Source organism: Myxocyprinus asiaticus, chromosome 17, assembly GCF_019703515.2.
Source record: "Myxocyprinus asiaticus isolate MX2 ecotype Aquarium Trade chromosome 17, UBuf_Myxa_2, whole genome shotgun sequence".
Classification (NCBI taxonomy): Eukaryota; Metazoa; Chordata; class Actinopteri; order Cypriniformes; family Catostomidae; genus Myxocyprinus; species Myxocyprinus asiaticus.
The window spans coordinates 45908276-45932497 of record NC_059360.1 but is presented as its reverse complement, the minus strand read 5'-3'; the positions used below and the strand labels follow the sequence as shown (position 1 = coordinate 45932497).

Below are 24222 nucleotides of genomic sequence, written 5' to 3'. Positions count from 1 at the left end.
AAAGGGGGGAATTTGGTCAGGACACCGGGGTACATCCCTACTCTTTTTGAGAAGTGTCCTGGGATTTTTAATGACCACAGAGAGTCAGGACCTCAGTTTAAGGTCCCATCCGAAGGACAGTGCCTTTTTACAGTATAGTGTCTCCGTGACTATACTGGGGCATTAGGACCCACACAGACCACAGGGTGAGCACCCCCTGCTGGCCTCACTAACACCTCTTCCAGCAGCAACATTAGTTTTGCTGGCCAGGCTAGTTCTTACTCAAGGTGGCACTGATGTTTCAGTGATTGACTTGATTTACATTTGACATTGTTATTTGATGAAGAAACAACATGGAAGTAAACTATAGCAAGTTTAACACATGAACAGTATGATATGACTATTTTAAATGTACTACTGAAATAATGTAAGTTGTGCATCTATTTAGACTCAGTAAGTGCCTGAGAAAATACATGTGTGTAACGCATTAGGCGTATCGTATGTGTCGATTATCATGTTTAGCTCAATATGTGTTTGACAGTCAGTTGCATCTCATGAAATTACAGTGTGAAAGTAATGAGTCCTGTTCTTGATTTGTCCTGAGTTGCTGCATTATCTCTTTGATTTATAAAAAATAAAACATCAAAATATATCAAAATATATTTTCTTTTATTATGTTCTAATTGTCTTGAAAATATCTTTAAAATGTTACACTATCTGGGCATTTTGTAAATCCATTTTTGATAAATATACGTGCCGGGTCTCTAAAGACCCGTGTATGTAAGAGTGTTTGGGGAAATTACCATGCATTTAAGGGTTAATAACTGAAGTTTATTCATATTCTTATTCTCAATCCTAGTTTACAATAATTGGGAAACTATGAACGTTGTCTGTTGGTTATTTCAGAAATTGAGAATTTTTTTTCTTGTTTATTTTGTCTTCAAAATATTATTATTATTTTTTTTTTTTTAGTGAAGAGACATGAATATCTGAACTTTTTTTTAGGCCAACATCTCTGAATTGCCCAACAATATGTTTTCATAGCTTTTATAATGATATATTTATGCATATTATTATGATTATATATACTGTATATATATATATATATATATATATATATATATATATATATATATATATATAAAACCTTTTTATTTTCATTCATGCAATTAAATTGTTTTTACTGTAAGAAATTATGTGGTGATATAATTTACATATTTCTTAGAAAAAATGAGTCTATACACTAAATTAAAAATGTATCCTATTTTTACGATTTTAATTACATGGCGAATTTCCTTCAAATTAAAATGCCTAATCTGTAACAAAGTTAAATTAATAAAATCAACATTTTTGAATGGAAATTTGCTTTGAAATTGAAATGTGTAAATCCTGAAAAAAATTGTTGAACACATTACACTATTGATTACGTTAATTATAACCAGTGTTGGGCGTAATCCAGTTACAAAGTAATTAGTTACTGTAATCTAATTACTTATAAGTAAAAAAGTAGTGTAATGCATTACATTTTAAATTATTGTAGTCAGATTACAGTTACTGACTTTCAATGAATTTAAATACTTTTAAGTACATTATAGGGTTGTGTATATTTCTACTGTATTATTTATGTAGAATACATGAATTACGGAGCCGTAACGAGTCTTTGTGAAGGAGAAATGTGAGGTGCTGAGTGTACGACTGGTGTGTAACAATGAAGAAGGAAGAAATATAGACATTATTTTGAATTTGTTGGGAAAGGTGCACTTAAATGTAAAGAAAAAGGTAATGTGATTATTTTTTCGAGACGATCGATGCAGTACTCTGACTGTCCACCAGGTGTCGCTGTTTCACACGGAACTCATTGAATCACTTCCTGAGCACCATCCCATCATAACAACTCCAGCTGCAGTGAAACTTAAACACTTACTTCAACAACAACACATGGATACACTGTACAGGAATATCCATCCATATGGATAAATGATTTCTCATGGATAGATGCTGATATCCCCGCTGCTGGCTGTCCGGTGGTTATAAACACTGGACTTTTATTTTATTTTGTATGTTTTGTGGCCGGTCATGCTAGTTAGCCTTCGACTGATAACAAGAGAAACACAAATTAACCAGCTAAATATCTTTAATTGTTATTGATGTGGATTAATAACAAGCAACACAATTCGTTTTTGCGTTGGGAACGTCATATAATAGTATTTGACAGCGTGTCGGCAGTTTTCTCTTTATATTTGATCAATAATTAAATATTAGCTCATGCTAACAGCATTAATAACAGGAGTTTCCTGTTTTGTGTTTTGGATCGTTGCATATGATTTTTATGGATATAAATCATTACAGGTGTTTAATGCGGTGTTTATGAGTGATTTGAGGCGCTCTTTGTTCGGAAGAGGAAGATGAGGAGGAAGATGATGGTGATGAAGATCAGCTCAACAGGGAACTGCTGATTATGAACAGACACATTTAGAAAAATGCCCAGGAGAAAACAGTCCAATCCACAACCTGTCAAATGTAAGTATGGATTTTTATTTGACTATTTCCACTGCTTATTTCCTTTAAAACACAGTTTGACAGTATTCAGGGGATTTGCCTATGATATTCATTTATTTCAGTGCTGACATATGTGTTATTGTCTTTATTCCATTATCATTAAAAGATAAAACTCTGGTTATTTGATGGTTATGCCTAATGATATTAATATTTCATTAAGACATTACTGGCTTTTATTTATTTTTTTCCAGGGGTTCTACAAACTTTTTTTTTCCAATATTGATCAGCTGTATATTTAATATGGAGAAAACAATCCACCAGACTGTTTGAGTTGTGTCATTTTTTTATTATTTTATTTATATATTTTTTTGCCTGACATAGCTTCTGAAAGTTTCTGAAAATGTCTTTCCTTCCCAAATTAGACCCAGAATATTAGGGATTATTCTTTGACTTCAAATATATACAGCTCTGGAAAACATGAAGAGACCACTGCAAAATTATCAGTTTCTCTGGATTTGCTGTTTATGGGTATGTGTTTGAGCAAAATGAACATTTTTGTTTCGTTCTATAAACTAATGACCACATTTCTCCCTAATTCCAAATAAAAATATTGTCATTTAGAGCATTTATTTGCAGAAAATGACAACTGGTCAAAATAACAAAAAAGATGCCGTGTTTTCAGACCTCGAATAATGCAAAGAAAACAAGTTCATATTCATTTTTAAACAACACAATACTAATGTTTTAACTTAGGAAGAGTTCAGAAATCAATATTTGATGGAATAACCCTGATTTTCAATCACCGCTTTCATGCATCTTGGCATGCTCTCGACCAGTCTTTCACATTGCTGTTGGGTGACTTTATGCCACTCCTGGCGCAAAAATTCAAGCAGCTTGGCTTTGTTTGATGGCTTGTGTCCATCCATCTTCCTCTTGATCACATTCCAGAGGTTTTCAATGGGGTTCAGGTCTGGAGATTGGGCTGGCCCGCTGCCCCAGAGTTGGGGAACATTGTCAGAGCAGAAGGAAGCAAGGTTTCCATTTACATTTTACATTTATTCATTTGGCAGACGCTTTTATCCAAAGCGACTTACAAAAGAGGAAAACAAAAGCGAATCATCTTAAGGAGACAGTGGTATGAAAAGTGCCATACTGCAAAGTTTCACTAGCATCAGAATAGTGTTCAAAACAGATTAAGTGTAACAATATATATATATATTTTTTTAAATGACTGTTTAAGTGCTCATGGAAAAGATGTGTTTTTAGCCATTTTTTGAAGACAGAGAGTGAGTCAGCTTCACGGATGGAGTTGAGAAGGTCATTCCACCATTGTGGTATGATGAAGCTGAAAGTCCGGGAAAGTGTTTTGGTGCCTCTTTGTGTTGGTACAACAAGGCAACACTCCTTAGCCGACCGCAGGCTTCTAGTGGGCGCGTAGCTCTGCTGAAATGATTTTAGGTATGCTGGAGCAGACCCAGTGACTGTTCTGTATGCCAGCATCAGAGCCTTGAATTTGATACGTGCATCAACCGGCAGCCAGTGGAGAGAGATAAGGAGTGGTGTAACATGTGCTTTCTTTGTTAATTAAAGACTAGATGTGCTGCTGCATTCTGGATCATTTGCAGGGGTCTAATTGCACATGCAGGGAGGCCTGCAATGAGAGCGTTACAGTAGTCCAGTCTAGTTATGACAAGTGACTGGACAAGCGGTTGTGTGGCATGTTCAGAGAGGAAGGGTCTTATCTTCCTGATAATGTAGAGTGTAAATCTACATGATCTTGTGGTCTTTGAGATGTGGTCTGTGAAATTTAGTCTGTTGTTGATGGTTACCCCTAGATTTCTGACCATTTTGGAAGGTGTTACTGTAGTTGCACCCAGCTGCACAGTGATGTTGAGTTCAACAGCAGGGTTTGCTGGAAAGACAAGTTCAGTCTTGGCTGGGTTGAGTTGCAGGTGGTGTTCCTTCATCCAGGCCGAGATGTCTGCCAGGCAGGCTGAAATTCGATCAGTCACTGTGGTGTCGTTGGGCTGGAAAGACAAGTAGAGTTGTGTGTCATCAGCGTAGCAGTGGTAAGAGAAACCATGTGCCTGAATGATGGGTCCCAGTGATGTTGTGTATATAGAGAAGAGAAGTGGCCCAAGCACTGATCCCTGAGGTACCCCATTAAGTAACTGATGTGGCTTGGATACCTCACCTCTCCAGGCTACCTTGAAGGACCTACCTGAGAGATAGGACTTAAACCAGTCAAGCAGAGTTCCTGTGATGCCCAGCGAGGAGAGGGTAGAGAGTAAGATCTGATGGTTGACTGTGTCAGAGGCTGCAGAATTGTCCAGCAGAATCAGGACGGATGAAGCTTAGTTTGTCTGTGGCAGTGTTTACATCAAGCGTGGAATATACATTTAGTGTGGGAGGTAGAGACAGCAGTGCAAAGGCGTGAGGGTGAAAGAATGGAGGTTACGGCGAAAGGAAACCAAAGGTGGAGTCTGTTTTAATGTAGATGGGAGAGTCATGTTGAATTGAGCAAAGTAGTGATCAGAGACATGTAGAGGAGTAACAAGAATATTTGAGTTGGTACAGTTACGTGTAAAAATGAGGTCCAGCTGGTTGCCCGATCTGTGAGTTGCTGTGGTTTGTAGTCTTTCCAAGTCAAATGAGGCCAGGAGAGTATTCAGTTCAGTGACCTGGGGCTTGTCTTGGTGTATGTTGAAATCACCAAGAACCACAAGTGGCCTACCATCCTCCAGCAAGGAGGACAGCAGGACATCCAACTCCTCAAGAAAGTTTGTCAGATGACCTGGAGGGCGATAGATGACAACAACATGTATTTTTGTGGGTTGCATTGTAGTAATAGCATGGAATTCAAAACTAGTATTGTTACGTAGTGAATAGTGTGTTGAAAAATTCCAGTTGTTATGAATAAGCAAACCTTTTCCCCCACCCCTACCGGTGTCTCGGGGTATGAGAGAAGAAGTTGTTGGAGAGAGCAGCAGGTGTTGCTGTATCCTCTGGACGTATTTATGTTTTTGTCAGTGCCAGGATGCTGCGGGTGGACTGTGTGGCAAAGGCTGGAATGAAGTCAGCTTTGTTCACAGCTGACTGGCAGTTCCAGAGTCCCACTGAGAAAGAGAGCGGAGCAGGTGCTAAAGTGCAAACTGGCCGTAGATTGTGTGGGCTGTGTTTGGTCTTGCATCGATATCGTGTAAACGGTCTGTAACAGATAACAAGGAAGTGCTTGAAGGCATGTGTTATTCGTGAAGTAGACATGTTAGAATATAGAAGGAAAATAAGAAAATAGATACAATTAAAAGATATTTAAGTGCTATGGTGAGTGGCACCTTGTCGTGTCCTTGCTCGGTGGACTCGCACAGGTAGACCCGCTGGTCTTTTATACAAGTAGGTCTTCACATGAGGAGGGCTTTACACGAGAGCTACCACTTCCGCATCAGCATTCAAGTAAAATATACACGATGTTAACAAGCCGATCAGTGAAAAAAGCAGGACATGCCTTAATGCTACTTAGCACAACAAAGCTAGTCACGTGGTCAACTGAAACGAAGGGTCGCGCGAGGTGACAAGTGCGTGTACAAATGCGACTTCCGTACACAGCAAATAAATTATGCTGCACTTTAGCAATAAATAATACTCTAAAACAAGAGATTCACTGTTTATAGACACTAAAAACCACGATAGTTTTACAAACACTGGACAACCAACTCTAAATCTAGCAGTGAATAACCTGGGACAAGTCAAAACAATATAGCACACACCAACACACCTTTAAACAATGCGAGTTCAAGACAGTAAACAAACAGCTCAAGTCTAGCAATGAATACCACTCTTCAACAAAGTAAAACAATGAAATAAACACAAGTTTTCTTTCAAGATAACCTTGTACGTAGCTTGATTCATGCATCCTTCACAAAGACGAATCTGCCCGATTCCAGCCTTGCTGAAGCACCCCCAGATCATCACCGATCCTTCACCAAATTTCACAGTGGGTGCGAGACATTGTGGCTTGTAGGCCTCTCCAGGTCTCCGTCTAACCATTAGACGACCAGGTGGAGCATCAGTGATGATCTGGATAAACACTGCACTTTTTTTGTTATTTTGACCAGTTGTCATTTTCTGCAAATAAATGCTCTAAATGACAATATTTTTATTTGGAATTTTGGGAGAAATGTTGTCAGTACTTTATAGAATAAAACAAAAATGGTCATTTTACTCAAAAACACACCTGTTGAAATTGATGATTTTGCAGTGGTCTCTTAATTTTTTCCAGAGCAGTATATATAAAACATTTTTAAAAAATGCATAAATTCTGATTTCTGAAAGTGTGCAAGGACTGTTTAAATCTGCCACTTCTCTGTTGTTAAGGGAAATTTGGTAAATAAAAATAAAAAATTGGCCGAAATCTTGGCCCATCCATTTTTATTGAGGCTCACCCAAAAGTAATTTTCTGGCTACGCCCTTGGTTACATGCCTCTAATCTCACTACTAAAGCAAGATAGACTTCCTCCTCTTCTGTTGTCATTCTTTCCTAACTCTGTTTCCTCTGGACAGACCCTCGTTCCTGCCACGGGGCTTGGGTCGACTCATCTCTGACCTGACTTTGCATTTATCTGGATTCTCTCCACTGTTCCTTCCTCATTCATTCACTCCTGTTTTGTTCCTTTCCTTCTCTGAGAGCTCACAGATCTGTAGTGTTAACTCTGTATAACTCTGCTCATCACTGGCTGATCCCTGTTCAAATGACGAGCATAATTATTCAGATGAACTACTTTTGAGGTGTTTATGGCAGTCATTACTATTAACATTTCTCATAATTAGGATGATTTAAACAAACCTCTAATGGTCATCAGATGTTTAGATAAGCATATTAAGGATATATCGTAGAATCTGTTAGATTGTATGACTGTAATATTGTTCTATTGGGTTCACAGTTGGCGCTGAAGATGGTGTTACGGCTGGCGATCAGGAAAACCTGGTCTTGGAGAGCGATTTCCTCCTTGGACAAGACCTGGGCTTCGGAGAAAATGACTATAGGATCGTCGGTTTTGAAAGGGATTCAGGTTAGTGAATTTGAATTAAAGCATATGTTGCATGAATGTAAATATTAGGGATGTCCCGATACCATTTTTTGAGTACGAGTACAGATACTTTTTTATTTTTGGTATTCGCCGATACCGAGTCCGATACCTGTTTTTTTTTTTTTCAAAATGGTGCTTAAATAAAAACATTCATTAAAACTTTCATCAAATGAAATACAGTATAACAATTAATTCTCAACATATTACTGTAGTAGAGGGCAGTGGTGGCTCAGCAGTTAAGGCTCTGGGTTACTGATCAGAAGGTCAGGGGTTCAAGCCCCAGCACCGCCAAGATGCCACTGTTGGGCCCTTGAGCAAGGCCCTTGACCCTATCTGCTCCAGGGGCGCCGCATCATGGCTGACCCTGCACTCTGACCCCAGCCTAGCTGGGATATGTGAAAAAAAAAGAATTTCACTGTATATATATGCAAATGTATAATGTGTGATAAATAAATAAAATTATTATTATAGTATTTTTATCAAATAAAGTGCTTTTATACAGAACCTCACAGCACAATCCAAAATACAACATTGGAGATATATTTGTCAAATAAAGTGCTACATAACAGAGCATCATAGATGTGAAATATTGCTTAAATATAATACAATTACTATGGATTTATTAGTAGTAATATTACAGTGAATATTACATAACTATACAGTAGTGATCTATTTCTGTCATACATTTTTCCCATTAAATTGAGATTTTATTTTGAAGTGTTTCTGTGTAGTTATGACGGTAGCTTCTCAAACTGGAAAAGCCGGTTGCTACATTATTCAAAGTGATTATTAAACCGCAAAAGGCTATTTAGTTATACAAATATGTAGTCTGTATGTGCCTTGCACTACGAAGTGTTTGTGCTCTGTTCATCTGCTACAAACAGAGCGTACGATGCTCATGATGGTGTTTTCCGTGTATGAACACTTTGTGTCTTTATGTCAGCACAACACTGGCTCCACACACACATAAGCACTCACATTTGAAGCACGTAGCACACCATATATTTATCTCATTAAATCACAGCTTTTGTGGTTAAATAATCTCACTGGGACATAACGTGATTTAAATTAGTGCGCTGAATGTTTACGCCTTTGTTACGTCATGTTAATGCCATTCTTATGTCACATGGTATCAGTGTTTGGTATCTGAGCATTTTTACGAGCACGAGAACAAGTACATGAGTGCTTTTTAGGACCCGATACCAGTATCGGAACATCCCTAGTAAATATAAGTAGATCTGCTGCTAAGTTAAGGCTCTTTCTCAGTGTTATAGATCAACTGGGGATCACGTTAACTGGGGATGTGCACGTGAATAATTTTACTTGCATTTAAGAAAAGGTGTTTTGCACATCATAAAAAAAATGCTGGTATCGTTATGAACCCGCTTTGTATGATCGATGTCTGTTCCAGTGAATTTGACACAGTTTAAGAGCGATTTTACCATGGTTTCACAGGGTAACATGGTTGCCCATGTTAACGTGGGACATTGGTTTGAATGGGAACTGGCGAGTAGTAAATCGCATGTGGAAGTCTTATTTGCAACACTAAAGCATCATAGGCATATATGTGTCAATAATAGGCATATACTCTTAAATTACTTCTCATAAAAAAACAATAGCTTGATAAAGCTGATAAAGCAATTGTTACTGTTCACATAGATGGTCTGTTGGTCTAGGGATAGTGTGTTTGCTAACCATGCATACGGACCTGGGTTCAATTCCCTGTTAGTACCTGCATTTTTATTTAAAATGTTATAATAGCATCTTTTATTTTTCAAATGTTCTGTGCATGACAATGTCATATGTTTGACTACCCATGACACTGCCAAAAGATGATCTTTCAGAACAGTGCAATGTTTTTGGTGGAGAGCAAGTACAATTTTAAAAAGCCTGTAAAATTTAGAAAATGTTTTTCTCAGTAATTCAACCATTCTCAGAAAATTCAATAGAGTATACTCTAATTACTGGCTATGTTTACAGCCAACATGACTTGCCACTGGACCAGTATCCCAACTATAATTATTCACACACTTTGTTAGAGAAAGTTACTCAAACTATTAGTTCATCAAGCCATTATTCATATAAAGAAATAAAAGCAATTGAAAGTATATTATTGACACATATCAGCATATGATGCTTTAGTGTTGCAAATGAAAGAATTCATCATGTGATTTACAACTCTGAGTGTAATCGCCAGTTCCCATTCAAACCAATGTCCCATGTTAACATGGGCAACCATGTTTCCTGTATAAATATCTTGTGAAAACTTACCATAACTTTATGGTTAGTATATAAGGCATAGCGTAAAGCCGGCTGGTGGTTGTTGTGACTCTAGTATCACCCTGAAAGAGTTTATTTTGCGATACTGACTGGAGGCTATGGAGTCTCCAGAAACACTGATTTAAAGGACTAGTTCACCCAAAAATGTTAATTCTCTAATCATGTACTCACCCTCATGCTATCTCATATCTGTATGACTTTCTTTCTTCTGCTGAACACAAAGAGTTTTAGAATATTTCAGCTCTGTAGGTCCATACAATGCAAGTCAATAGGGTTCAAAACTTTGAAGATCAAAAGAGCACATTAAGTCAGCATAAAAGTAATCCATACGACTCTAGTGGTTAAATCTATATCTTCAGAACCGATATGATAGGTGTGGGTGGGAAACAGATCAGTATTTAAGTCCTTTTTTTTTTTTACTGTAAATATCCATCAAATAAAAAGCCTCATATTTCTGATGTAATTACACAGAAAATTACTTGTTTAAAAGAACTGCATAAAGTTTTGCAGTTACAAATTCTGCGTTTTCCGTATATCATTTTCTGGATTCCATGTTAAGTTTTAATTAAATTTAATTATCAAAACAATGTTTAATCAAATGAATACATAAAGGGTTAATGAAATTAAAATACAATTAATTGCCAACAAAAATAGCTATTTTATTTTTGGTCAAATAAAATGCTGCACAAACGAGCTTCCCAGTATTAAACATTGAAAACATGAAAACATTCATTAAAAAAAAAAATCTGATTACTTGTGGCACAAGGCTAATACTGCTGAATCACAGCATGCTGATATTCAGTACACTTCCTTTTGTGATATCGCTTACATATAATAATAATTAAAATAATAATAATACAAACATTTAATATTAAATTGTAGGTATTAGTAGTATTATTGCTACTACTTTGAATATTAAATTTGTTTTACTATAGTAAAATCTCACACATCCAGTTGAACAGAGCTTTTAGTTTGGCAAATTTTTTATTTTTATGGACGTTTGAGTTTTTCCTGTTTTTGAATGTTGATAGTAGATGACAGAGGGCAGAACGGCACCTTTCGTCCATTCTGAAGCGTGCAGTGCATGCAGACTGTATATTTATAATTAAATGATGTACTTTTGCTGTTGAATAATCACACTTGGCCATTTCAAGATTTGAATTTGATTAATTGTCAAATTGTCATTGATTTCATCCCAAAAAAATGACACATACCATAAAATTTTGCTAATAGCAGCAACATAGTGTAGTAAAGTACCGAAATTAGAAACAAGATGATATCGTACCATTTTTAATTTTTGGGTGTCGCAATATTTCATTAGTACTGGTATTCCGTTCAATACTATTGTGCATATCACCATCTACTGGGCAGGGAGGAGAGAAAAAAAAAAAAGGAGGGAAGAATTAGAATCGTCAAAAAAACAGGAGAAGAACTCTCGTAAACACGCATAGGAGGGCTGTGTGAAAGTAGATTTATAGTAAAAAAAAAAAAGGACCTAAATATTGATCTGTTTCTCACCCACACCTATATTGCTTCCAAAGACATGGATTTAACAACTGGAGTTGTATGGATTACTTTTAGACCCTGTTGACTTGCATTGTATGCACCTACAGAGCTTTTGTGTTCAGCTGAAGAAAAAAAGCCATACACATCTGGGATGGCATGAAGGTGAGTAAATGATGAGATAATTTTCATTTTTGGGGTGAACTGATTATTTAAGTTCTGATGAACTTGTTGCTGCTTAGACTGTCCGCTTTTTAATTACCTATACTGAAGGCATTATTTGGCATTCTAATGTGTTATTCCTAAATAGACTCAGTCGCTGCTGATATGGGGATGCCGGCGTACAGCTTCAGCGACGAGGACTGTTCCGGCTACAACCGCCTCGGCATGGAGAGCGATTTCGAGGACCCTCGAGACACGGAGAGTGAGCGTGAAGAGATAAGCCCAGATGCTGCCTTCGCCCACTACCTCTCCTGTAGGCAGTGCGGCCAGCTCCTGGGCGACCCCTTGAGCGGGGCACTGGATCTCACCGGCCTGTACTGTCTCCAGTGTGGGGCCGAGGGAGGAGACGCAGACCGCCAAGATAGACCGTTAGAAGAGGCCCACCCCACTGATACCACGCAAGGAAAAGCCAATCGAGGCAGATCAACGTCGAATGGAAACGCTTGTAAGACCTACTCGTGCAAACTGTGCAGTTTCACCTCGCGCTACTCCAATCACTTGAAACGGCACATGAAAACGCACAACGGCGAGAAACCGTACCAGTGCCAGCACTGTGCGTATGCCTCCGCTCAGCTGGTCAACCTGCAGCGGCATGTGCGCACACACACGGGCGAGAAGCCGTTCAAATGCGAGTTCTGCACGTTTGCGTGCAATTCCCTGGGTAACCTGAAGAGGCACCAGCGCATGCATACTCAGGAAAAATCACTCAACTGCAGTCAGTGCGACTTCCGTGCGAACAGCAGCAACTCGCTAAAGAAACACACAGTGAGCCACAAGCTGAAGAAATCTACAGACTTAACAGAAGGTATTTGATTAATACATTTTAAAGTCACCATTTTTAATACGTTTCAGGTCTTATTGTGCACATTTTTTTTAGAAGAAATTTCATCAAAATATTATGACTTCCTCCACCACGGAAACGAGCACAACAGTAGAAAAATAGCACCCTCAACTGAAAAATTATGAATCAGAATATGGCATTAAGCCTCAATAATTTGCTGCAACACTATGAGAACGTGCAAAATGATTGACAGGCAGAAATCGTCAGAGATAGCGGTCCGTGAACACATATTTGTTTGCTGTTTACAGAGCCTAGTGCTGTCGTAGAGACCGGTGAGATATCTCATGACACTTATTTCAGTTATATCTTTCAGAGAGTATAAACATTTCTTGCATACCTTTCCATGAAAAAAAAAAAAAAATCGCTTACAGCACATTTAACTATTGCATACTGCATGCTAAATGCGTGTTTGGTAATGTATTAAAAGTTACAGCTATAATGGCAAATGGCAATAAAGGAAACATCCGGTTTTCCACCAAAACGGCAAAAGAAAAGCTCCATTTAAATTAATGTGCGAAATTGAAAAAGAAAATGTAACAAAAAAAATGCTACTTCTGTATAGTAAAATGTAATATTCAATGTAGCAGTAGTAGTAATAAAAATAATGATAATAAAATATTAGGGATGGGACAATATATCGAATTTCTATATATTGCGAACCAAAAAAAATGACGAATCTATATCGAACCAACTCGATATTTCAAAATTTGCAACATTGTTTTCTGTCCATGTGATCATAAATGAAATGACACATCAGACATCATAATCTCTCTATCGCTTGATTTTACCCCTACTGCACTTTTTTCTACATTGTTTACAGGGTTCACACAAGGTCCCTAAAGTGCTTGAATTTAGCTTTTAGAAATGTAAGTACTGGAATACCTGGAAAATCACCTTGTTTTGATGAAAAGTGCTTGAGATTAAAGCGGATCGTTTCCTCCGTGTAATGTGGGTCCATCAAAGATGATGCGATCTTAAACTGAAACATTAAGGAGACAAATGGCTGTTTTTAGTCGCCAAATCACAGAATTGCTCAATTTAGATTTAGCTGTTCAGAAACAAGATAGAAAGCCAAAGAAAAGTCCGCTGATAACCCATTAATCGAAGGTTTAATAAACAGAATATATAGTTGAGAAGATAAGTTTGCATCCCCTTTTGTCTCATAAATGTTCACACCCATTTCATAATTTATACAAATATAAGAGATAAAAGATTTTTATTTTATTTAGTACTGCTCTTCAGAATCTACATTACAGATATTTACAGAAAGTATAGTATGCATATAGTAGTTTGTTGTTATTCTTGAGCATCAATGAAAGTTTGCACCTTGTGTAATAGTCCCTCAGTTGTCAAAAGCTTGATCTCATATATATATATATATATATATATATATATATATATATATATATATATATATATATATATATACACACACACACACACACACACACACAGTGATGTGAAAAAACCTACAGGGCCATGTAGGTTTGGATTTTGTTTTCCCTTAATAGTAACAACCTTCATTTAAAAACTGCATTTTGTGTTTACTTGTGTTATCTTTGAATAATATTTAAACTTGTTTGATGATCTGAAACACTTAAGTGTGACAAACATGCAAAAAAATAAGAAATCAGGAAGGGGGCAAACACTTTTTCACACCACTGTATATAAAATTGTAATTGTTTTACAGTATTGCCTTAGTCTTTGTTTACTGTTATCAGATGACACAGCGACTACAAGAGTGCAAATTGAATGAAATCCCAGAGGCAGTTTATTGTGCCACTCCAATCCCAATTAATAATTACCAGAAGAAGAAAAAAACTGGTACACAATACGGGACTTTTAATTATAAAGAAGCCCGAAATACACATGGGACTCTTATTTTGAAATGTCTGCACTCCCAGTTGTGAGCTCACTGACGGCTGACTTGCTGAGAAAGTGAATCTGATTCAAACTGCTAATCTGAGCTCCTGAGTTCAAGACCTCAGTTCTTTTTGGGTGATTCATGAAAAAGATCCAGTTCAAAAGAGTCATTTGTTCACAACTCTCTCACTCTGGGTTTGTTGTTGCGTGCGGTGCAGCGAGCTCCTCAGAAACAGAATGGGTGAAAAGTGGCGCGAGACACACTGGTGCTCTACAGATGTATTTAATAACTCACAAGATCATATATGACGAAACTGCATATGAACGCACACAACCCGACTGTTGCCAGTGGCGACTAGGTTTTAAGTTATTGTCGCAATCAATTATTTTTGGTCGCATTTTTGACCATTTTACTCACAGTCTGGAGCCCTGTGATGTTCGCTAAACCGGAACACTGTGAGGCGCTCTTGAACTCTTAAAGCGACAGTAACTTTTGTAGCATTTCTTATGGAAATGAATGTAAACTCAATGTTTTTACTTGTAAATCGTACACATTATTTCAAAGGGTTAAATTCTTAAAATGTCTTAAATTCAGTTTTCCAAAAATTAAGGTTGTAAAAAGTCTTAAATATCTTAAATGATACAACAAAAGTCTTAATTTTTTATTTAAAAAGGTCTTAAATTTGGGGCAGAAAGACAGGAATTGTGATATGACCTAATGTGATTATCAAACTTCAAAAGAATATGATTTAAATAAATGCATGCGCTGCGTCCTTCAAAGTGAAAACGTGGCACTGTTGTATTTTCTCCAAGCTCGCGGGGACTTGTGAGTGTTTTCAGCTGTTGCAGAGCAGTTTGTTAACATTAAGCCATATCGGAAATTTATGACAAGCAATAGCTAATGATCAACTGTTGATGATAGGCCTGTTGCGATTATGAATTAACTGTCTGATAGTGGTTATTTGATCTAACCGCGGTTATTTGAGAAAACCGCGATTATTGGGCATTTAAATTCCAATCATATTTTAATGCCCAAAAAAGGGAATTTTAAGTGAATATACTGTATACGTAAATGCCATGAATGGCACGTTTGTGTGTCATTCAGTTGAGTCTGAACGTCACTGAACTGCACTGCGGAGGTCAACCAGCTCCTGTCCTGAAGAGCACGTGAAGCACTCTGTCTCTGATGTGTGCGCTGTCAGCAGAGGCTCGTGCCAAACTCACTTTGATAGTGAACGCAAAGCGCTCTGACTTTAAACAATCTTGTAATGGTAAATGTTCCTAGTTCATACACGTAGTGACAAACGGGAGGAGATGCATGCTTACTCTATTTCTGTGGACTGATAAAATTATGAAACAAAATCTCAAAGGTTTTGCTTCATGAGAAATAAGGGCTCGTGGGTTTAACCAGAGCATTAAAATAACGTGTAAAAGTACAACAAATATTTTACTATTACATAATATTATGAAAATATAATATAAAATATATATAAAATTATATATACAGTTGTGCTCAAAAGTAAATTATAAAATATGAGTTAAAAAACAAGTGTAAATGTAAGATTGACCAAAACAAGAGACATATTTTAAGTATTGAGAAATATTTGTATATTTAAAAAAAAAAATGTCATGTCATTCATAAGTTTTTAAAGCCTTAAAAGGAAATCATAGTTTATCATATTTGATTTATATATTTCAAGTTAAATATGTAAAAATGACTTCTTAAGGTGTATGATGCACACATGCAGAAAAAAAGCACAACTTATGACAATAATTGTGAAAGCCCTAAAACAGACAATTGATCGTCATAATCGCAATTATTTGTTTGACAATCGTCAGCCAAATTTCATAGTCGTGACAGCCCTAGTTGATGATGATGATGTAGTGTTGATGAAATATGACAATGTTTACTTTTAATTGTTTATATTGTAATATGTTGTAGATTATTGTAGGAGTGCACATTTTATATCCCTTATTTATTTGAATGAGCAGCTGGAAGCAGTGAAGCACAAACATTTCAAAATAAGAGTCCCCGGTGTATTTTAAAGTTAAAGTGCCTTTAAAGTTAAAAGTTCCACGCTATGAATCAAATTATCCAACACATTATCGAATCAGCACAATCCATTATCGGTCGACCTCTAATTTGTATCTATTTATATAACGGTACATAAACCAGTTTTAATGTGATATATATGTGTCTTGAGTATTTTAAACATATATCCTAGCCTGTTTTACTGATAAGCAGTTTTAAGACCATGCTGAATGTGTGCTCCTGCCTGTTTAAGTAAGAGTATGTGATAAATTATTTTGAGATTGTGTTGGTTTGTTTTGGTATGGGGAGACCGTATCAATTTAATTTGTTCAGGTCTGAAAAAGGTCTTAAAAAGTCTTAAATTTGATTTTAAAAACTCTGCTGCAACCCTGTTTTAAACCGTGATGGCTCATATCATTATTATATATACAATTTCATGATATAATATTAATTATTATAATGGTGAATTTAAAATGTGATTATAATAATGATGACAAACAAATTATAAAAAAATTAAATATTCAAATATTCTGTTCAGTTCTGTTGCATGTTCTGCACCTGATCAGCCTGAATGTAGCCCACTATTTTTGAAAGCGTATTTGTTTGTGATTTTTCTTATAGGGAAACTCTTATTATTTAAACTTTGAGCGTTTCTAATATGTATTAAATAACTTTATTTTGATGAGAAATTATATTGTGTATTTTGCTCAAACATTTTTTTCAGAAAATAAAAAAATGTCTATTTTATAATTTTAAGTGTTATTATATCGAATTGAGATTATATTGCATCGTGAGATAACCATATTGTCCCATCCCTATAGAATATAAATAATAATGACATTTTATTAAAGCAATATCTCAAGCAAGAGTTTCATCACTGCTTTTATTATTACTGTGATGCTCTACTGTGCAGCACTGTATTTGACCAAAAAATAAAAAAATAATAAAAATAAAATAAAAACAAAAAAACTCAAATTATGGGGTTTTGGATTGTGATGTGAGGATCAGTATAGATGCTTTTCATTTAATAAAAAATAATGCAATGGTATGTTGAAAAGTAATTGTTCTGTTTTCATTTGATTAAAATTCTATGAATAAATTTGATTAGACAGTTTTTTATGATAAAATATTATTAAGCTTTAAAACCCAGAATTCAGAAGAAATAAAAGGGAATTTGGAAAAAAACTGATTTCATAGGGCCCTACTGTCAAAAACCCTTCATAATCCACTGCAAACTCTCATTCAGGTCTGGCTTCATTCTGGTATGAAACAGCCACTTTTTCACAATCCAATCAATTCCTGGTGAATAAAAGTCCCACCCAACATTTTTTTCTTATTGAATTCCCTGTTTTGCTTGGAAATCCATTACATTACAGAATTAAAATGGTTTGTGAATGGCCACTGTTTAACCGCAGTTTCCTTTTTTTTTTTTCACTTTTCTTTATTATATTAATTTAATCATTAGTACTAAAAAGAAATACAGATTTCCAGAGAATACTGGAAATATCCAACCTGGTCTCATAGAATCACTTTATTAAACCTACATTTTTGCTAAATAATTTTTATGTGGCTCATTGTAGGTTTTGCCACAGTTTCCTGGTGAATGAACACTAGAAGTGCTACAACAACAATGACTTTTTTTCATGTTCACATAAATCATGAGTAAAATGGTAGATTATCAGTTCATAAACACTTACTTCTTGCCCTGTTCCTCCCACAATGCTATCTTGACATGGAAACACTTACTATAGTGCATGACTTATTTTAACATTTGTATTACATAACCAACTACATTTACAAGCTTGTTCAAGTGTGATTAAATTGTGCGGTAGCTCAACTTGATGTAAAGGACTGGGGTATGAGTCCTGAAGAGCACGCAAGTCGATATGTGAGCTGAAAGTGTCATAGAAGCACCAAAAAATTATGTGGTTGTGTTTTTTATCTCACATTTGCTTTTTATGACACTATCGGTTAGGTTTAGGTTTAGGGTAGGGAGGTCGGTTTTGTTTATTTAAAACTTGATAGAGCATTTAAAAACCTCATCTGTTTGGGAGAACATTTAACTCGCTTTTAGAGCCACATAGTGGACATTTCACTTCGGAACTGCCGTGATAATTGTCATAAAACACAGTCTCATTATTTTCATTAGATCGGGCTGGAAATATCTCTGGTAGTCTGATGTGGTTTAGATATTTCAAAGTTAACAAAGAAACACTTGTTCCTATCAGAACTTTGGATGGCTTGCTGTCATTTCCTCTTGGTACTTTGAGTCCTTCATGTTGCAAACCAAAAGAGGAAGTGGAGTGTAGCATAAAGGGAAGTAGAAACTGTTGGGTTCCTAAAACTGAATTCCCTTTAAAGAGGAAGAGAGCATGTGCTTCACATTTTTTTCCCCTTTGTCTTTTAGAGTCTGTAGTTCCTGGCCTTACTCTGCACATCAACACTGATCCTGACCTCCTCCAAAGCTACAACACCCTGCGAACGGATCGTCACCCCACCACCCTGCTGGACACTAAGGGCATGGCCCAAGAGTCAGACCCTTTACCCGAGCTGCTGTTCCCCTTCACGTGTCGCATTTGTGGCCTTGTGCTAGAGGACGAGGAGGGGGCTGCGGTGCAAATCTGCAACAAATGCACAGTCGACATGCTGTCAAAAACCTCCCCCAACAGCCCGGAAAAAGACGACAAGCTTTACTCCTGTACCACATGCCCGTTCGTCACGCAGTACCCCAACCATCTCGCCCGGCACATGAAGACACACAGTGGCGAAAAACCCTACAAGTGCCCGCAATGCAACTACGCGTCCGCCCACTTCGACAACCTCAAACGGCACCACCGCGTGCACACGGGAGAAAAGCCTTACAAATGCCGGGTGTGCGACTACGCTTGCGGCAATTTGGCGAATCTGAAACGGCACGAGCGCATCCACTCGGGTGCGAAACCGTTCCAATGCACCGTGTGCAGTTACAGCTGCAACCAGAGTATGAACTTGAAACGGCACATGCTGCGACACACTGGCGAGAAGCCCTTCAAGTGCCAGGATTGCGGTTACACAACAGGCCACTGGGACAATTACAAACGGCACCAAAAAAAGCACGGCCACTCGGCGGAAGGGTGGATCAAAATGCAGCTGGCAGAGAAAGAGGAAGAAGAGGAGGAAGGAGAGATGTAGTTTGATGTCTAACTCCAGTTGCCTTATTATCTGAGAAATCCATATGGCAAACCACATTGGGTTATTTTATGTTTTAGTGTATACCACTGTTTACAGCAGCTGTTTTCAATATAAAAGTCTCTCAGAAACGGTCATCTCAAATAAATTTCATAGAGACAAATTATGCACCTTTGGGCGAATCTCACAAAGCATGTTCAGGTTACATTTCACCCCCAAATCAAAAGTTTATATTAAATTACATTTTGCATGAATAAAATGAAGCTAGAGCCATTAAGAGTTTTTTGCATTGTGACTAATTTCATGACAATTAACCACATTTTCCCCCAAACATTTTACCTTTGAGGTCTGATTTTGTGTTATTCTCACTAGACTTTTAATACTCCAATATAATATTTTTTTTACTGTATTACTGTAATACAAGGATTTATTTATTTTTTTTACATGACAGTTAAGCACATTTTCTCCAGAAATTCTCATAATCGGACATTTTTTTTAATTCCTGTACTGGAATACAATATTTTTATTATTTTATAAACAGAATAAATTAAAGGTAGTACAATAAATGGGATCATAATATACTTCACAATTTAAGTCTTTTTTACATTTTTTTTTTTTTTTTTCTGATTACAGTAATTAGAATTAGATTTTTTACATTATAGTAATATGAATTTGGGGGGGGGGAATATGCTTACTTTGACAATTAAGCACTTTTCCATAAAAAATTCTCATAATCGTGATGTGCCTGTAAGTTTTGAGTCAGTTTTTTGTAATTCCTATTATATTCAATTGCAAAAACAATAAAAAAGTCACTAAAAGAAATACTGTCATGAAATACTTCACAATTTATTCATTTATTTTTAGATTACAGTAATGAGAATTGATTTGTTTTTTTACATTATTATAATAATAATAATAATTCACAGGAAATGTGCTTGCTTTATGACAGTTAATCAGATTTTCCCCTTAAATTCATAGAACCATAATGTGTCCGGACGTTTTGAAGCAGTTATTTTTAATTATAAAAAGTTACTGTAATACAATTATCACAAAAATCAGCATAAATTAAAGATATTACAACAAATACCACCAGGAAATATTTAACAATGTAATATATATATATATATATATATATATATAATTTTTTATATTTTACAGTACAGTCGGCCCTTTATGACTATTAAGCACATGTTCCCCACATATTCTCATTATCGAAATGATTCGGGACATTTTATTTTATTTTTTTATATGATTCATATTACATTTTTTTTTTAAAAAGCACTGCAATACAATGTTTTTTATTTAAAGCGGTATGAATTTTAGGCTTTATAACAAATACTAGTATGGTCTACAAATCATTTTCAGTTTAAATGATAGATAATTTTTTGGCATAACAGTAATGAGAACAAGATTATTTGTGGCAATGAGAGTTGTAGGAGGGAAATGTGCTTAATTTTCATGGAAATAATGCCAAACATATGCTAAATGTCTTTCTTTTTTTGACTTTGGGGTGAAATATTACTTGGAAATGTTCTTGAAAGGTGAAATTCACTCCTCTGCTGTCATGGGTTCTCATTGATTTTCTGAATGAAAGAGAAAACTGCAATAAATTCAATGAACCGCCCTTGTCCAGGCTGATACAGCAGCTGTAGTTTGTTTTTTGTTCTGTATGCTTAGAGATTTGATTACACTGAACATGTCTGCTGGCTGCTATGTTAACTTATGCACAATATCTCAATGATGTTGCCTTTTATTGGGGAGGTGATGTGCCTCATTCCCTCAATAACTAAATAGGAATTTCCGGGTGCCACTGTAAAATGCTGCACTGATACAGGGGTCTCGTTTGCTCCCAGCACACTTACTGTTTTTCAAGGGCATTATTGAGGGATAATTATAGGTGAATCTTAATATTATTATAACTTTAAAACGGTCAAGTACATGTCCAGGTTATATTTCAGCCCCAAATAATTTTGCATTGAGATAATGAAGCCTGTCTATAGGACCTTTATGATTTTTTATTAAGACATTGTATGTCAAAATTCTCAATGCAATGAAAAAAACCACATTCTTATCATGGCAGATTTTGTTATACAGAATGTATTTATGCTGATTTTGATTTAAAAAAGAATAGTGTCCAGACAGTATGATTTTTGTTATTTTTTATGTTATTACAGTAATAAGATTTTTTTTTCTCTCTTAACATTATGATAAAGAGAATGTGGGGTTAACCTGCTTATTTGTCATGAAAATAGTGTCAAAATGTAAAGTAAATAATGGCCCAAAAAAACAGCTTCATTTTCATTATGCAAAATATAATTTCGTAATTCTGTCTCGTGTTTGGGGTGAAATATGACCTGCTTATGTCACGAGATTCACCCTTATGTGGTGCGTGTGTGTGCGAGTGTCTTCTGTTTGACTTTTAATTGAAATGTCCTACAGTTTAATTCAGATTAAAGTGTGATATCTACTGTGAAATTTTCTCCTTGAAAATGTAACCTCACACAACACATTTGGTTGTGTGAAGAATCCTATTTGGGTTTTTTTTCTTTCAGATGTGCAAAACCAGTTCATGAGAAAAAGGTAGACAGGGACCACACTTTGAAATTAGACTCTTTATTAAAACAGACGTGAGCAGTGTGTTTCAAGAGCATTTTTGTTAATAGATCACATTAAAAAAAAAACATTTATATCATTGTACACATTGTCGTTTCGATACTGATTGGTCAGATTTAATTCTGTTACACAACTGGCACAGTCCTTCTGAAATATAAACTTCAAGAACATAGAGTTCAGTGCAATCAGGGAATAAATCAGTTACATGCATAGCACTGAATTGCATGATATTTGGTTGGCCATATGATGTAATATGACTATTTATGTACTGTATTGTTTTGTGGGTTTCATTAGCTTTCTGATATTTGTACACAAATTGTTGAACTGTCAAGTGGCCTTTGGTTTTCATAATAAAGATGTTTTTAGCCTTTTTATTAAAAAGAGTCTCAAGACATTTGTAATAACAGATGGTACAATAAGACCAGCTGATTTGTTGACTTTTTCTTCACCTTACAAAAGCATGTACCAGTTATGTCCTGTAGGGAGCAGAATAGAGCTTTTAAAGAGAGACTTCAAAAGGAAATCTTTTAATAGTGATGTGAAATATGATTGACAATATGTACACCAGTGGATGAAGAATGTCTTTGTGATATAGGTAAAATATGGATCAGTCATGCAGTGAGCACATTTCAGATAATATTGTCATTTTAGAAGCAACCCACCTGTTTGTTGCACTTGTAATGTGTATTCTAAGTGATGTTTCGTCTTGCTGGCTGAATTCACGTCGCAGTAGCTGGTTGAAAGGGACCAAACCTCTCTGAAACACCTGACTTGGTTCCGTTTTACCAGCAACTAAGACGTGTTTTCGAGGAGAGACGAGTGTCCTGATTGGTTCTTCATGTCTTTGAAGGGCAAGAAGGAGATTTCTCTCTCAATGTCACTGTTATTAGCACATCAAAAATGTACATGGAGTTATCTGTCTTTACATCATGTTAATCTCAGGCCTCATTCAGAGTAGCGCCATATTTGATTTTTGGCGGGAATGACGAGGCTGTGAGGGATAGACTACAGTCTCTGTTTACACTGGTGTTGAACGGTTAGCTGACAAATCATTGAAAGACATAACATCAGTAGAGTTGTGAAAATTAGATGTGATCTAGAAGCTTTATACAGCGGTTGCCTGCCTCACAGCCTCGTTTTCATTCCCATCAAAAATCAAATACAGCGCCTCTCTCAATAGTGTCTAGAAATATTTTAACTCTAGAATCCTTTTCTATCTGTTATTAACCATGATTATTTCAGTTTGGGTTTATTTGTAAGGAATAGTTCATAAAATCGTCTATTTTATGTGTGTGCTTTCATCTGGAAGACTCGTATTTTTTAGATTGTTTGCTCATCTGCAGTACGTTTCATCGCGAATGTCAAAAAGACATTCAGCAGATGTCCAATGTAGAATGTAGCTTATGTAAATCAGCTCTTTTCAAGATGTTGATCAGATGTTGATTAGAATGCGATGCTTTCCAGATGAAACGCTCTTAATGAAACATTATTGCACAGGGATGGAATTACATAAAAAGTAATATTTTATATGTTCTATCATTCATGAAACCCAGACAACACTGCCAATTATATAACATTCTGCAATAGTAATAATGTATACTGTATTTCTGTCATAAATTCTTCACTCTCTCACGTCATGTTAAGGCTCTCTGATAAAACCTACAAGCCCTTATTTCACATGAAGGAAAACATTTGAAATTCTATGTGCATTTGAAAATATGTTTCTTTATCTATCCTCTCGAGAGTAATGGAGCATGCACGTGTCTCCTGCATGTCATTTACATTGTGTGTATGAGCCAAGAACATTTGCCATTACGCAAATAAAATTAAACTGAAACCATAAAAATCCTTGCGTTTTCGTGGGAGTTTGGCGTGAACCTCCGTAGATGGTACACCCACCAGAGCACTTTAAAACGGTTCATCTTAACATGCTGCTCTGCTCTGAATATGGCCGGTCTGTTCATTTTATGTGCTCAAAAAATACAAGAACGGAATATGAGACAAAAAACACGTTGTCATGGTATATCTATATGCGATTAAAATTCCCATATGTGGACAGTAAATTGTGACTGGAATATGAAGTATGTAATGCAGCTATGTATAACAAGCCACGAGGTACTTATGTCATAAAATGC

At 36.1% G+C, this 24222-nt stretch overlaps 1 protein-coding gene across 3 annotated transcripts; it reads left to right on the top strand.

Moving 5' to 3' along the window:
* The first annotated feature begins 1856 nt into the window (after window positions 1-1856).
* Window positions 1857-23902, top strand: LOC127455324 (zinc finger protein 513-like). Of its 3 annotated transcripts, XM_051723119.1 has the most exons (6): window positions 1857-2003; window positions 2329-2499; window positions 7419-7547; window positions 11427-11513; window positions 11659-12375; window positions 18714-23902. In XM_051723119.1, the coding sequence occupies exons 2-6, from the start codon at window positions 2460-2462 to the stop codon at window positions 19475-19477; spliced, it is 1737 nt and encodes a 578-aa protein (XP_051579079.1). In that variant the 5' UTR covers window positions 1857-2003; window positions 2329-2459; the 3' UTR covers window positions 19478-23902. The 3 variants fall into 3 exon arrangements, with proteins under 3 accessions (XP_051579079.1, XP_051579078.1, XP_051579080.1); XM_051723118.1 differs by having other exon boundaries at window positions 1857-2499; XM_051723120.1 differs by lacking the exon at window positions 11427-11513 and having other exon boundaries at window positions 1857-2499.
* Window positions 23903-24222: the final 320 nt, after the last annotated feature.